The 16377-nt window shown below is 45.2% G+C and overlaps 1 protein-coding gene across 2 annotated transcripts in view; it reads right to left on the reverse strand.

Moving 5' to 3' along the window:
- Window positions 1-2078: 2078 nt before the first annotated feature.
- FBXL17 (F-box and leucine rich repeat protein 17) overlaps window positions 2079-16377 on the reverse strand; it is a 513866-nt gene continuing 499567 nt past the window's right edge. For both annotated transcript variants that reach the window (XM_027970556.3, XM_060416076.1), the window contains one exon: window positions 2079-4892. In XM_027970556.3, the coding sequence (XP_027826357.2) occupies window positions 4752-4892 (141 nt within the window). In that variant the 3' untranslated portion in view covers window positions 2079-4751. The remainder of the gene's footprint in view (window positions 4893-16377) is intronic.

Genomic DNA, 16377 nt, shown 5'->3' on the forward strand with positions numbered 1-16377 from the left:
GCAGGAGCGAAGAGGGTTGGACCAGCATCTTCTTCCGGTTCTGCCACCTGCTTAGACGGGGGGTCCTGGTAAACTCCGCTTCACACAGAGCTAGCCTCACCCCCACCCAGGCAGGGGAGCTCGCATCTAGGGTTAGCAATTCTGGACCACCAGTCGACCGACTTACACAAGGTAGGAACTTTCTCTTAGCATCTGACAAAGTATTCGATACAGAGTAGCTTGCCACATAGGCACACATTGCGAAGCACCTTAATAAACAAGCGCTGGTGAATCCGCTCCTCCACTTACGAAGCAGAACTGCGGATTGAGTGGCAGCCCTCCGTGCGGTCCCATGCCTGCCTGCCAAGTGCCACCAGCGCTCTAAACCTTCGCAAGGATTCCCTTTTCCTTTTCCCGTTCTCATTGGTAAACTGTCTCCCTGAGCAGCGGCTGATTTAATTTTGCTGGCTTTCACTAGATGCTAGGATAGAACATACTTGGTTGTCCGCCTTCCTCTCAGGTTATTCTGCCTCAGTTTCCTTTGAAGGGTTTGCTTTCTCTTCCTGCCTTCCAAATTTTGGAGTGATCAAAAACACAGTCCTTAGTCTTCATTTTCTATTTAAAGTAATGGGTGATGACCAGAGATGATAATTTCAGACAGACTCAGGGTTTCAAATGCCATCTGTATACCACTCCTCGGAACGGAGCTCCTGTAGCAAACTTCGTAACTCAATGTACTCATTTGGATGTCTAATAAGCATCTCAAAATTAACTTAACCTGAAATTAAGCCTTTGATATCCTTCCCTAAAATCTTTCTTTTCTTCTTCATAAACAAATGAAACACCATTATAATTTTAAACAATGCCACCCCTTTGTTCTATTTTTTTTTTCCTCTGCAAGATTAGATAGATATGTGGGAGAGCCTCATAATATGTCCCATGTGCCTTAACCTGTCAGCCATCCATATGGAAATTATCCACACGAAGGAAAAAAAAGCATGGTTTGGTTTCAAGTTTTCTTTTACGTTACTCAGATCTACCTTTCAGTTTATGAATTCTCTCTATAGCTGAATCCTTTCTTCTAATGCCTTTCCATTTTAACATTCAATTATGTTTTCATTTCTAGAAACTTTATTTTAAAAATATTTTTGTTCATCTTTTGGTAGTTTTTTTCTTATACATGTTATAAATAATTTTTAATATATTTGAATCCTTCAAACATCTATGCTGAATTATGTATCTTAGCCTTTGATATTGAAGCCTCTGAGGATGGGGGTCTCGTCTTTTTTTCCCTGTGGACTTGCAGTAATGCTGGCTTATTCCTGCTATTCTCTGTGATTTAGAGAGTGAGCTCATGCTTGCTGGCATGCTATTTGTTGGTTGGGATGATTTCTGCCTGTTTCTCTTGGGCAATGGGAACTCCTGTAATGAATCCTTTAAAAATAGTTATAGGCAACACAAATGATGCAAATACTGTCGATTCAGATAAGCCCATGTGGATGGCAGCCAGTGACACCAATTTTCAGGAGACTCTTTCAAAAAACAACCTATAAATAGCCAAGGCTGAAAATGGTAATTTTTCTTACTGTCTGCCTCTTCAACTTGCTTTTCCTTGTTTTATTTTCGTTCACTCTTTGTAAAAGGCTGCTGCCTTTCCTATTGGTGCTCCCTCTAATTATCACATCCACTGCGCTCCACTGCTGTGGCTAATTTTTAAGAATATCTTCTTGCTAGGCCATGAGCAATTTCAGGATGGGAATGAGTTTTATTTATTTTCAAATGCCCAGTGCCTGACATATGTTTTTAACTCAATAAATTTATTTACTTTGAGAAAAAAAAAGAAGCTAAGTAAATGAATGTTTAGAAAATGGTATTTTAAACAAACCTATTATTTAAATCCTTGAGGTTTTCAATCTTATCTCAGTACTCACTGGCCAAATGAGAACCTCCTAAATTCAGTCTTGTTTATTATTCTGAGTTAGTTGAACCTCCATAAAGTCTATAGTGAAACACACAAGGGCACCGGCTGCTTCATGCCTCACACCCGACCAGCATCAGGGAGGCCATTTATTGTCTCTAAAAGAAAACAAAAGACACTGTGTTTTCTTTCTCTTTTATTGCAACCCACTGCAAGGTCAAAAGATTCACAGAAATATAGAAACTACAAACTGGATGAATTTCCTTTACCCACTCAAAAAGACATTAAAGACGAAAGACCAGACTTTTCCACTACAGCAATATATTTCATATAGACTTTATTCTGAAAATACTGTTGACATTTTGGAGAGGATAAAAAGCCCTGCGTTAAACATGTTCACATATATTTATGACATTCTAAGCAAAAAAAGAAACTTTAGATTGCCCAGGAAAAAAATCATTTTAAGCCTTGTTTCAAAGTATCTAATGAGAACACATTCAACAACCATCACAGGATCATTCAAGGTGATGTTTTCTTAGTTGTTTTTGATTAGTGCTTTGAGGCTGGATATGGTATTTCTACAGATCCCTACAAATACACCAAAGCAGTTTTCCAGGTTATGATGCGTCCGGCTTTCTGGATTAGTCGACACCTTAAGGAATAAGTGCAAGTCGCCCACCCCACCCCCACCCCCCAGGCTAACGCATGTTACAGTGCTGTGCTTCAGATTCAAACAACGCAACATTAAAAAGAAATCAGTTATACACTTCTGAAACCACTGGACACCCAAACTGTAACGCTCCCAAGATTATCACAACTTTGAACGGAAATGGCACCATCTATATCATTGCTGGCTCTCCCCTCTTCTTTTTAACTATTTAAAATATAGTGTGACATATATAAAAATTAAACTTTGCTTATTCACTCAAGCTATTACTATACATGTCATCTTATAAATTAGTTTTGGATTTAAAAACCAGTTAAAATATTGTGACTTAAGATATTTTTCAGTGGTGGGGAAATGAATATGAAGACGATACCGTTGGATGTGTAAGAAGAATTACAGTTTATTAATAGCAAACAGCTTTTTTTCTTACATAAATTTTATTCCCTTCAAATTAAATTAGTAACCCATTTAGTGATGGAAAAAATACTTTTGGTGTTTAGCGACTAGATTTTCCAAACTGACTGGAATTAAAAGCAAAAACATGCCACATCAGAAGCATGTTGACATGATCAAAGGAAACAGTTGTTTACATAAAAAGAGTTATTATAAATAAGAGAATGGTACTTGAATGTAAAGCTATTTTTCACTTCTTACGGCTAGTATCATTTTAGCAACACTGGGACTTCTATAAACTGAAATTCAAATCTGAGTATATCTGTTAAAGACCAAAAAAAAAAAAAAACAAAAAACAAAAAAAAACAGTTATGTCCACATTGAGAAAGAATAAATAGCAAACTCACAAGTCAGGGTTTTGTATATCTAACTACTGTGAAAGATAATCACGCTTTAGCTTAAAAAGGCTCTCTGCTGTCTTGATTATAAATCAAGACTTAGGAAAGGTTATTATGAGCCTGAGTCCCTACTATGAATTAATTGTAAAGATGTGTGAAATCAAAATGTATATTCATTTACTAATAGGTATTGCCTAAACTGAAAGCTGGAGATCTTTAACTAAACAAAAAAATGCTTATTTCTGCCAAGTGTAAACAGAATCTTAATGAAAAGATTTTCTAACTTTTCTTCTAAACTCATACATTAACCAGCAATAGATCTTTGCATAAGGACTAGTGAAAATATAACATGCACATCTCCAAAAAACCTGTTCTAAAGCCCAAAGCAAAACAAAAAGAAAAAACAAATCAATAGAAAGATTGTCTACTTATAGCTCATTCATTAATCTTCTATTAATGTGACTAGCCCCGAATCTCAGAAATATACTTTCATAATTACCAAATTAACAAAAATAATTAAATGATCTGTAGAGTTTTTTTTTAATAACTGCACACTATTAATTACATTGGTGACTTTAATGTGGATAATGCTAAGATTAGCTCCAAATATCATTAAAATATATCCAGACCAGTTACTATCCGTGAAATAAAAGCTAATAAAATGTTAACGTAAAACTCAAATACGTAGTACTCCAGAGAATTTGGCAGAATAGTGAATAATTAACTTTTATGAGCTGGCCAGCAGGGTTCAGATCGCTGACTCCACACGGAAACTTCACAGAAGGCCCTGCTCTCTCTAGTCCCTAAGCTGCCCACTGGACGGCAGGTGGGGAGCCCCGTGGGGGCAGGGCGCTAGGGGGAGTGGCAGGGGAGGGCGGGGCCTGGAGAAAGGCCTAGGGAGAAAGTGCGTGCGTGCGTGTGAGCGCGCACACGTGTGAGACAGGATGAGAACCGACACCCATGGATGTGCTTGAAATCTTGAAAAGCAGTAGTTCTCAGGCTTCCAATTAGGGCCACGTCACTCCCTTCTGGTGACCATCCGCAGAACTGCACAATCCTTTCTCATCAAAAAAGAAGGCACTTGCCTTCATTTGGGGGCATCTCCACTGGCAGAAATTAGAAGCTCAAAATAATGGATCCTTTTTTTTTTTTTTGATTCCACAGTAAAAAAAAAAAAAAAATTAGAGAAATAAACCTTTGAACTTAAAAACGAAAGGTCTGTGCCTGTCAAAATCTTTCATTTTTAAGACAAAAAAGACCAGCTCACCTGGGAACAAATAGCAACTGCGTGGACGCTATGCAGTATGCAAACGAGACACGGACACACACAGGGGGCACACGCAGGGACACAGCACAGTCGCGTCTCGGCCGGGGCCACCCGCCCCAGCTCCGCACCCTAGGAGGAGGCGGCAGACACGCCGGGCGTCCAGCCCAGCTGGTAGGCCCTCTCCAGCGTCCTCTTGCAGTCCTGCAGGACGGTGCTGAAGGTGATGTGCGGGTACTGCTGGACCAGCTGCTCCACCGTCACCTCGTTGACCTGCCAGAGAACAAGAGCCACCATCACACACGGGCACCGCGACCCCCCTCGTCCTTCTCAGCAGCACCGGCAAGTGTTTGCTGGGAAGACCTGCCCTAAGTATGACATTCTACCCCGTACTAGGTAGTACTAAGTTCCGTGTAGTACTAAGTACCACTAAGTTCTACATAGTACTAAGCTCTACATAGTACTAAGTTCTATGTAGTGAGAGTGAAAGTGAAGTTGTTCCGTCGTGGCCGACTCTTTGTGATCCCATGGACTGTAGTCTACCAGGCTTCTCTGTCCATGGGATTTTCCAGGCAAGAGTACCGGAGTGGGGTGCCATTTCCTTGTCCAGGGGATCCTCCTGACCCAGGGATCGAACCCAGGTCTCCTGCATTGCAGGCCGATGCTTTACCCTCTGAGCCACCAGGGAATTTACATAGTACTAAGTTCTATGTAGTACTAAGTACCAAGTAAGTAATGCTAAGTTCTACATAGTACTAAGTTCTACGTAGTACTAAGAGCTATGTTCCCCCCATGGGTGTTTTTTTTTTTTTAAGATGTAAGGTACCAGGAAGTTAGTGCTTTCTGGGAGCATAAAGGAGCAGGCTTGCCTAGGTCTGAACCATGTCCATTGAAGGGTGAGTGCCTGGGAGGGGAGGAAGCATGAGACACTCTCACGCATCTCTGACTCTGCCACCCACCTGGCAGCTTTTTTAGGAGAGAACCATAGGCTGCTGGAGAGGATGCACGGGACTCCGGATAGGAGTGCTGGGCAAAATGTTCATATTTCTTCCCCTTAAATGTTAAGGTGCTGGCAAACCTCAGGCCCCTTTGTGGAAAAGGGCTGAAAATGCGGGGAATCAATCACTAAAACATACATGGCTGGCAGGTCAGAGATGGCCCCAACAGACCTTAACCATCAAAGACACCACCTTGATTCTTGATTAGACAAGGCAATCAGACAGGCCTAATTAAAACTAACACCTTTTCAATTGCTGTGCTGTGAAGGGATTAATTTGTCAATTATTTTTAAGCTGATTGCAGTTCATATCACAAAAGTAGACAGCTTCCTTCATCCTTCAGATAAATAAATGATTAACCTAAGAACCGCAACTTTTAGGTTGCTTTATTTAAAATCTTTATCGAACACTTCGGCATTTTCAAATACAATAATGCTTCATTTATATTGAATAAGCTGGTCTGCAAGAAGGTTCTGCTGAGATACATTTTTGTGCTTGCTCTCCACATCTGTCCACTACTGAAAAAGATCAGGACCATCAGGAAAAACCTCAAACAATATCAGACCCTTGCAATTTGCTTTGAAAGCCAGCTTGGGAGTATGCTGACCGTGACATTAAGTCCTCTGCACTTTTCTGAAATAACATGGTGTTTTGTTAAACTATGTTACATGTAGTCTTTGTTAAATTCAGAGTTGATATTTCCACATTGCACTGATGAGGCTTATTTTTTTGTCAGAATTTCTATTCAAGACTTTCTTGTATTGAAATCAATTGTCATTCCAAATTCAACCAAGCTATGCAGTTCAATCTTTTTGTGTTACAATGTATGACTTTTGTTTACAAAAACATGGAGAAACTAATTTTGAATAAAAAGAAAAACTGATATACAAGTCAGAGTTGAGAATATCAGCTGCTGACCTTAAAAGGATTTCTAAGCAACATAACATCTTTTAAAATTTAAATTCTACCCAAGTCTAGCTTGAGTGAGTCTGCCTGAAACAGTAACTGACAAAGTCTTGCATCGCCTGGCTGTGCCTGTCTCTCCGGGACATTTCCGATATCATCCAGTCACCTGACCTCATGTCAAGTTACCAAGCTGTCCGAGTCCTTTCTGGCCTCAGGGCCTTCGCACCTGCCGTTCTCTTTATCTGGAATACTTTTAAACCTGCCGCCCCCTTCAGAACCCCCTCCCCACGGCTAGTCCTCCTCATCCTCCGTTCAGCGTCATTTCTCCAGGGAGCTTCGAGCCTTGCTCTCAGCCTGCTCCCCTCCTCAAATCAGGCGAGGCTTCCAGGTCATTCTCTCTTCCAACACTGCCTACTTTTTCTTCATGGTACCTTCAAAAGTCAGTTTATAATTGCTTTGCTTAATGTCTGCTCCTGTTCCAATGTAAGAGCCACAAGAACCATGATCCTTTTGTCATTCGTGAGCCAGACTTACTTCTTAGTGAATGAAGAAAACAATAACAAACTACAAACGGAAAACAGAAACCCAAGAGCAAAGCGCTGCCAGACACCAACACGCTACTGGCCAAGACCAGCAACCTCCCCAAGACCCGTCCTCAGCGCGGGGACGCGCTCCTTCAGAAGCTCCCTGGGCGACGCTGCACGGGGCACTCCTGCTCTGAGCCCACGTGGGCACCTGCAGGCCCATCGCTGCAGCACCCTCAGCCTGCACCACAGTCATCTCTCCACTTGACTCTCTTCTACCTGAACCAAGTCTGGGCACCAGAGACTGCCTTTTCTCTTTGGTGAGACTATAGAGCTGTGCTTAAAGCAGAGGAGAAACGCAGTGGCCATAGCTGACCTTGCAGTCAACCAGGCACAGGTCGGAATCCTGGCTTCACTTCGAAATTCAGTTTCCTCAACTGCAAAAACAGGATAGAAGTACCGACATCATGGGATGCTACAAGGATAAAATAATATGCCTAGCACTGTGACTGCGGTGCTGGAGAAGACTCTTGAGAGCCCCTTGGACTGCAAGGAGATCCAACCAGTCCATTCTGAAGGAGATCAGCCCTGGGATTTCTTTGGAAGGAATGATGCTAAAGCTGAAACTCCAGTACTTTGGCCACCTCATGCAAAGAGTTGACTCATTGGAAAAGACTCTGATGCTGGGAGGGATTGGGGGCAGGAGGAGAAGGGGACGACCCAGGATGAGACGGCTGGATGGCATCACGGACTCGATGGATGTGAGTCTGAGTGAACTCCGGGAGTTGGTGATGGACAGGGAGGCCTGGCGTGCTGCGATTCATGGGGTCACAAAGAGTCAGACACGACTGAGCAACTGAACTGAACTGAACTGAACTGAACACTGTGACTGACATAAAAAAGTCCTCATAATGGTGGTTACTATAGTAGAGCTGAGGCTCAATAAATGATCATTACTGAGTTGGTTAATGCTATGGTAGGGTGACCAATTCTCTACAGTGATGTTCAATATTGTTCAACTTCTGAGATATTTCAGAAATAAACCTTGATAACATTAGCTATCACCACAGGGTAAGAAGCAACCTTGATAATACACTTCATATATAAGAAGAATCTATCCTATCTTAAGGCTCTCTGGAGAAGGGTCCAAAACTTTTCTTAGTAACAGAGTCTGGGTTTTCAACAGCCGCTTTCAGGAAACCCTCCCTTGCCTTCACCCGATGTTCCCCCAGGCTGCGGGTGAGGTTACTTTCTTCCCCGCTTCCACAAATGAACTTGGAAGGAGGCTGGTCTCACTCAGGAACAGGTGAAGTCACCTGGCCGAAGGATTTTCAGAAAATCTCCCTCAAATGGCAGAGAAAGTAGATGTGGCCCAATCACCAGCATTCAAGAAACAGCTAACTGAAAACAGATGAAAAAAAGGAGGCAGAAGAGAAAACCTCTAAACCCACCAGAAAGATGGGCTTGTCTTCTGCAGTGCGTCTCTTCTGATCTACACATAGGCCTGTACAAAGTTTTACACCAAGGCCTGACAGGCATTTTGTTTGGAGGCCCAATTTTTATAAAGATAAAGTATCACCATGTGATAGCTGCCATGAAGAGAGATAAAATTCACCTTAAGCAAACTTGATACACGAAGATACTGATTTATGAAGTACAGGAATTAGCTTCAGTTAGGGGTTAACTGTCGACTCTAGCAAAGACTCATGGTAGGGTTGATTTAGTTAGTCAGCTCTCTTAACGTGTTTTTATATCCCTTGATTTACCGAAATTCAGTCTACCTTTTCTGTTGCATAAAGCAAGGCCCACCGATAGCTGAGAATACACAGTGGGCTAGATTTCTGGCTTTCATAGGTTGTGGGTTAAAAAAGGACAGTCATCTGGTTTTGTGTAGCTGTATAAAGCATGCTACAGGTAATCCTCTGTGGATATAATGTGTCTTCTAGGCAGTCCGTTTGCTAACTGTGTTCTGTAAACTCTAGAAAATAAAGCAGTAGGGGAAATGCAAATACTCCATTTCAGAGCTTTGTTGGTAGAAGCTATTCAGGGGAAATACATGTGTTCCCACTAGGGAAGGTTCTATCTTTTACTTATAGTGTCTCCTGGCGATGAGGTGTGACACATTTTATCCTGAAGCTATTTTCATTTACTCCTCACAAGTATACACTATGCTCACCTCTTTGTATAGACTCCAAAAGCAGTTTGGTGCCTTAGAGAAAAAGTTGGGTGTAAGACACTGGGGCGGTCCAAATCATTTCAGCTCTCAGGCCTACATAGGTGTTTCTGCAGACACTGTCATGCACAGCTCCACTTGCGAGAATGAAAAGAACTATTCTCGTTCCAACTCATAGAATGTATGTAACATAAAAACGGGACACGAAGATGAATTCAAAAAAAAATTTTCCCATGATCCTTGGTCATCTGTTCTTAATTTCTTTTTCCTCTGCTGCAAACTATCAACGGCAATTTCTATATTACACATAAGATTTGAGAAACGCAGTGGATCTTCTTAAAGAAATACTCAGCAGTGTCATTTGGAGAAATTACTGTGATTAAAGGGGGGGGGAAAGCATGTACTGCAGGGTTTTTTTTTAAATATAAGAAAAATTGGATTTTATAGTTCTCTCCAAAGACTGTATAACCATAATTTACATTTTCAAAATTATTATAACTCTTTTTAAGGTAGTAGCAACTTGTCTGGTATTTTAATCTATTTTGAGTTAACATCTATTAGCACTTTTTGAAAATGTGAGGCAAGTTGCTGTGCTAATTAAGGTAAATGATACCACACTTTCATCCTATCGCTGCGGCTACTATAGCAGGGTGAGGAGAGACTGGGCAGGGTTTCTGAGATTCAGTTTAACCTACTTACCTAAACCATCACCTGTTTCTTCAGCTCCTTATAGACACTTTCCCAAGAAAATTCCAAAAAGTTTAAGATTAGGCCTAAACTATCTCTCCAATGATACCTATTGTTCAAAAAACACAATATCTGATGAAATCTGTTGAAGAAACCATTCATTTTAAGTTATTCTCATTTCCTCTTTGATTCATGTTATAAAATAGAATGTATTGTGTCGAGGGGAAATATTTGGCCCCGGAGTATATTAAAACTACACTTAAGAATATAATGATTTACTTAAAATCATTTTCTTAATGGAGAAAGTTTCCCTGCAAAAAGTGGACATCAGTCCAAAGCACCCCGAGCAATGAACGTACCGCATCTTTCCTGGACCATAAGTTCCTTGACAGCGAGGAGTACGTTAGTCATCTCCGCGTTTTCAGGCCTACACATACCACCTGGCACATTCCCATCCCATCACAATATAAGCCCCTGCTTCTCCTCACTGCCAACCCCTCGCAGCAGGCGCGTGCCTGGCACATAGAGAATACTCAGTGATAACTGGGTGGCTGAGTGTTGCTCCATGAGCGTGTACCAAGTAACCAGAGAAGCACCAAATGGTACTGCGTCAGAAACGGTAGCGACAAGCTCACCTGGCACCCAGACTGCTCCGCTACAGTGGGGGCAGGCTCTAGAAGCTCAAGAGTGCAGCAGCTCCAAACTCCTTTAACCCTTCGCAGTTCACACACAAGGTGATTCTTGGAGCTCCTCTCCTTTCTCTTCTTGCCATCTGACTCCACTGGGTACCTCCATCCTGACACACCTTGCCCGGGCTTCCCAACGCTTTTGCACAGGAGACCACAGCGGCTCCCAATGGTGGTTTAGCATCACGAGCTGAGGCTTGCTGGGCCACATGGCCGCTGAGCGGTACTAAGAAGTGCTGCGGCTATAGTGCAGCAGTCGCTCAGTCGTGTCTGACTCTTTGAGACCCCATGGACTGTAGCCCGCCAGGCTCCTCTGTCCATGGGATTCCCCAGGCAAGAACACTGGAGTGGGTTGCCATGCCCTCCTCCAGGGGATTTTTACGACCCTGGGATCCAACCCGGGTCTCCCACATTGCAGGCAGATTCTCCACCATCTAAGCCGCCAGGGAAGCCTTAGGCTATACTTCAGATGGACTGACGGCAGCCCTTCCTACTGGGGATGTGTGGCTCAGTACTCTGGGGAGACAGCGCTGAGAAGCAGGCTCATGGCGCCTGGCCATGTGCAGGTTCCCAAAGCTTTGCAGAAACCCACGATTCACAAGCTTTCACACTTCAGTTCGCAGCACCAGGGCCACCCTGCTCAGGGTAGCAGACCCAGGAGGTCCCCACAGAAGACTCTGCAATTTGGGGACATTTAAGGTTCCTTCTGAGGTCACGGTTGTCTGGTGGCAGGGGCACCGTGGACAGAGTGTCTGACTCAGAGCAACGCTATTCCCACCTTCTACTTGCCTGGGCTTCAGCACCTCTGCTCGCCGTCACTGTTACTTGAGGGGCTCTTTTTGGGGGGGTTGTTGGTGGTTGATTGGTTTCACTGTCATAGCCATATTTGGCATTTGTTGTCTCAACTGTCCACGATCCCCATCCTTTGTGGCCCCGGGGGCTGGCTTCATGGGAGACAGTGTCTCCACGGCCTGGATGTGGGGGAAGGCTTCAGGACGGTTTAAGTGTGTTTACTCCGCACTCTATTTCTCTTACTGTTACATCGGCTCCACCTCAGAGCATCAAGCGTTAGATCCTGGAAGTCGGGGAACTCTGAGCTACTACCAAGGGCAGTACAGTTCCAAACAGGGAAAAATTCTCCCACTGAAACTGCTGCACGCGCCCCATGGAGAAACACTGTACTCTTCCAGATTAGGTGCTCATGAGGTAGGATAGAAACTGAGGACTTTTTTTCTTCATGGCTTATTTTGGCAAAATACTTGAAAATAATTTATTTTTCATCCTAATGACCAATAAGGCAAAATGAAAGTATGTCCCCATCCTAGTAAGGACGGAGGAAAAACGTTCAGTGAGCATCTACCATTTTCCAAGCATCTAAGCATGAACGCTGCTGGTTACAGATGAATCGCACCTCAGACAAAATCAGCATTTCATGTGGGGTCACAGCTGGTGAACACAGCCAGGATCGCAATCCAGACCCGCAACGCAGGCACTCTGGGCCCCGGGCCACCCTGCCCTGCACGCCGTGCGGTGCACCAACTGTCTCACCAGGGCCTCGCTGAGCACCCTCCTAGGAAATGGTCACAGACGTTCATTTTCCAGGTAACACAGAATGACTGCGGGCTACTGTAACAGGTTTCAAAGACCTTTAAGACCTCTTCAAAATGGCTGCTCTGCAGGAATGTGAATTCTAATGGATCTCCTTAATTCTAACGGATCTTAATTCTAACAGATCTCCTTAATTCTAACCGCTCTTCTCTGGCCTGCAGAAGATCCTGTTATGGAAATGTGGTTGCGTGAGACCCTGAGACATGGAGGAAGCGTGATGAAGCCACAGGACTGCCGTGGGCCTTTGAGGAGGCCAGTGGCCAGCCCACGCCATAACCCGGCGTTCCCTCCCTGCAGTCTCCTGTCCCTCTGGGTCCCAGAGGCAGACGGGCCAGCCTGGCAGGGACAGCCCCTCACCCTCCTGAGCAGAGAGGATGGACAATGAAAGCGGGGAGAGCAAAGCCTGAGAAACGCATTCCGGGGCACGGAGAGGCGGCGGGGGGCAGAACTTCGCAGGCCCCGACCTCCGCCAGGAGGACTGGAAAGGGCTTTCCAAAATCGGGGGTGTCTGAGTGGACTCCAGAAGGACACGGAGATATCAGCTTTGATGCTACATGCATGAAATACACGCGTATTATTCAGGGGAGAAAGGACATGTACTCAAGAGCGAGGAGAAAACAGCTCATCTGTCCTTCACTTTGTAAGGCAACGCTTCTCCAGCCCGTCTCACAAACTCGACGGGGTGACTGAAGCAGGTTCTTCTCTGCAATGGCACTGCTCTGAGCTTGGTGCAGTGGTGGGGAAGAAAATAGGTCCCCCCCACCCCGTTTCTGAAGGCCGAAGAGTAAGGAGCCCCCAGGGAGCCCGGGCAAGTGTGGCACAGCACAGGGGCTTCCTGCCTCCTAACTCTGGCTCTCCCCCTCAGCTGGTCTGCCGTCCCGGCAGACTCCCCGGGCAGTGCCCCTCGCTGCTCACAGCCCCGTGGGCTGACTCCCGGCGGCCTGGGGGCAGCGTGTGGTCTCCAGGGCAGTCAGGAGCGGCTCGGCTCCTGGGACACGTGCTGGCTCTCCCTGCGGCCTGGCATTCGCCAAGTGCCAGCAGAAATCCTCGTGGGCGATGCAAATGCAAATGAGACCCAGTTGCTCTTTCGCCAAGTGCCCGCTGGCCCCAAGATGGGCATGTACTCAAATGGATAAAACAAGGGGGACGGGAATTTAGTAATACTTCAAATTTGCATGTCAATGAGATGAGTCATCTAAGTGCAGTGTAAAACACTTTGCATAGGCCACTAAGGACAGAATGAGAGAGCAGACCACACAGGGATTTTTCTCTCCAGGACCTGCACTGTCAACCAGGTACGCTGGCTCTCTGCAGGCTGGGTGGGTGTTTTCATGATTCTGTTCCCCTCCCTTTGCAGCAGGACACCCATGGCCCTGTCTGGGTGACTCGCCACATCCGGCCGATGCCACCTGTGACCAGGGCAGGGGGCTCTGGGACGCCAGGAAGTGGATGCTGCTTCTAAGGTCTCTCCCCTTATCTGTTTCCCTGGGGCTGCAAGCTGAGCTTCCCCGCGGTCCAGCAGCTCAACAGGCAAGAGGAGGCTGCGGGAGGACCCGCAGTGAGGGGAGAGGCTGGGGAGGACCGCGGGAGGACTCTGAGCGTGAGCAGAAGGTGCCCGCGTCTGCAGGCAGTCACGTGCCTTTCCACTCCGCTTCCTTTCTCAGCCACACCAAGGTCTCTCTCCGCACCCCATGGTGACTCATACATAAAAAATATCAATCTGTGTTTCCCGACGTGGGATGGATTCAACTGTGCCAATAATCCCCCCAAAAGAGAATTCATTTAAGAGGTCTCTGGACTTCAGCCCCAGCAGCCACCAAAGAGCTCCAGGGACAGTTTTATCCCAGAAAGTCTCGTCCAGTTACTGAAACCAGGGGATAACTAAGAACATCCAGAATACTGCACACAGCTTAGGCGATCTTGCTATATAACTCATAGCAGAGGCATGGCAGCGACTGTTAAAGGAAAGTAATTAACAGGAACATGTTCTGTCCGTGGAGACTAAGGGGAAACAGGTGTTCTGCCTAGAAAAAACATTTCTCAGTAGATTTCCTACGAAGTCAAAATGTCTTGCGTTTAACTCACAAAAATTTTCAAGTTAAAAAAAGAAATTAAACTGTGTCTGCAACCAAGAATACAAACAAGAATTCAGTGGTTCCCAGTCCAACTGCTGATTAGAACCACCTGGAGAACCTCTGAAAAAAGTCTCAGTGGCCTGATCCTATCCCAGACTAAATGCATGCCAGTCTTAGAGGACTGGGACCCTGGCATAAGTATGTTTTAAAGCCCCTGGAAGGTTTCAGGGTGAAGCTCAGGTTGATTGACGAGATCCCAGAGACACAGAAGGTGGCCACCTGACCTTCCCAACATCTAACGGAGGGAAAGAGTCCCCTACACCCAGCTCACACAAGCACCCAGTGCTTTCTCAAGGACATGACTGAGTGTCTGATATAATTTTAAGGAGAAAAGGACTATCTCATTGGAATCTAAAAACCACCCGCTAAATATGTGCGGTTACAGGGCACCCTTAACATACTAGGCCTCATGCAAGAACCTCATGCTAAGAGCCTGAGGCCTTCGAGGATGTATCTTTTTATATAGAGGTAAGAAATATTACTCTTGGGTGGCAAAAAAACTCATCTCAAAATCCCAGAGCATAGAGAGACAGACACGGAGGGTGCGGTGAGCCTGACAGGGGCAGGCTCACAGACGCAGGCAGCCTGGGCAGGCGCAGTCTCTCCACCCAGAACCGCACTGGTCGAAGTGCCGGCTCTGTCAGCGTCACCACTGGCCTGGCTTCCGGCTGTCTCTTTCTCGGGAAATGTGGGTTGCCTGTCAACACTAGCGTTGCTTCTACTCACCGGCGAGAAAGCTACAAGGAATCTGGAAGAACAGGGATCACAGAAACGCCTGCAGCGCTAAGTGAGAACGGGGGCTCGCCAACCTGAAGCCTCTGATTACAGACCAGGGTGACAGGCGTCCAGCGACTAGACCGTCAGGAAAGAAAAACCAGCGACATTTTCATCCCGTTCCACAGAGCGAGCCTCCACCCAGAAGGATGTTTCAAGCCAGGTGGAAACTTCAGGTGCAGTCTGGGATAGGATGTCCCGAGGCTGCAAACCCGTGGTGCTGACCCATCCTGCAAGGCTGTACATCTTTCGTACAGATTTGCACATGTAGCAGAGGTAACCAATCCTGACATGTGTGGGACGCCTGGATGGACAAAACCACTGGGGAAGACCTGGTGGCACCCCAAAAGACTACCTGAGGAGAGCTGGGTCCTAATAGGATAATTAATAAACATTGTCACTGAGGGAGCAGCGAGTGTAACATATTTATGGGAACATATCTGTGTGTTTCTAAATTAGACTTGAGCAAGTTAAGCTGAAAAACACAATTGAGAGAGAAAATGCTCAGAACCTAAAATTATGTTTTCTTTTGTGCTTAATGGCTTTCTTGATTTCAATTTTTATTTTCTTACATAAAGCTTTAGAGCGATGGTAATCACTAGTGGACACCTGATTAAAAAAAAGAAATCTTTCTAAAACTGAATTTCCAGCAGGTAGAATTTACAGATTTGACCTGTTTCCTAAAATAACTCTATTAGCAGCAAAAATTTCTTCTGCATAAACAAGCGACAGGTTTGCCTTTCAGAAGAGAGGCTCTACATGAATTAGAGCAGTTCAGGGTTAGGCTCTGACAGGTGTGAGTCTCGCCACACCGCAGATGTCTGAACTCTGTCCTTGACTGACCTGGGCCCCCGAGGCGGCACTCAGAGCCCCCCAGCTACAGGGAACTGGTTCTAAATCCAAGGTGTCATCTTTCTTACTCACTTATTTATTCCCTGAAAAGTGAACGTGAAATAGATACTTTTTTATTTTCTGTTAAATGATTCACAATCAATGGGATCTAATGGTTTTCAAACTCACTTTTGGTTGTATGATACTTCTGCAAACCAAAGTAGTAAATAAGTAAACAAATCAAATAGATAAGCCAAGCGGATAAAGCAGTCAAAGCGGGGTCACTGGGGCTGCTGTTAGGTGCCGGGACAGGCCCTCTGGCCTCCTAGCCACCCTGTCACCCCTAAGAGGCTTGCAGGCACCTCCTCGGGCCCCTGCGGCCGCACAGAGCGCAGGTGGGGACAACCCGCAAGCCACCTGTCCACTGTCCACTGCG

Source organism: Ovis aries, chromosome 5, assembly GCF_016772045.2.
Source record: "Ovis aries strain OAR_USU_Benz2616 breed Rambouillet chromosome 5, ARS-UI_Ramb_v3.0, whole genome shotgun sequence".
NCBI lineage: Eukaryota > Metazoa > Chordata > Mammalia > Artiodactyla > Bovidae > Ovis > Ovis aries.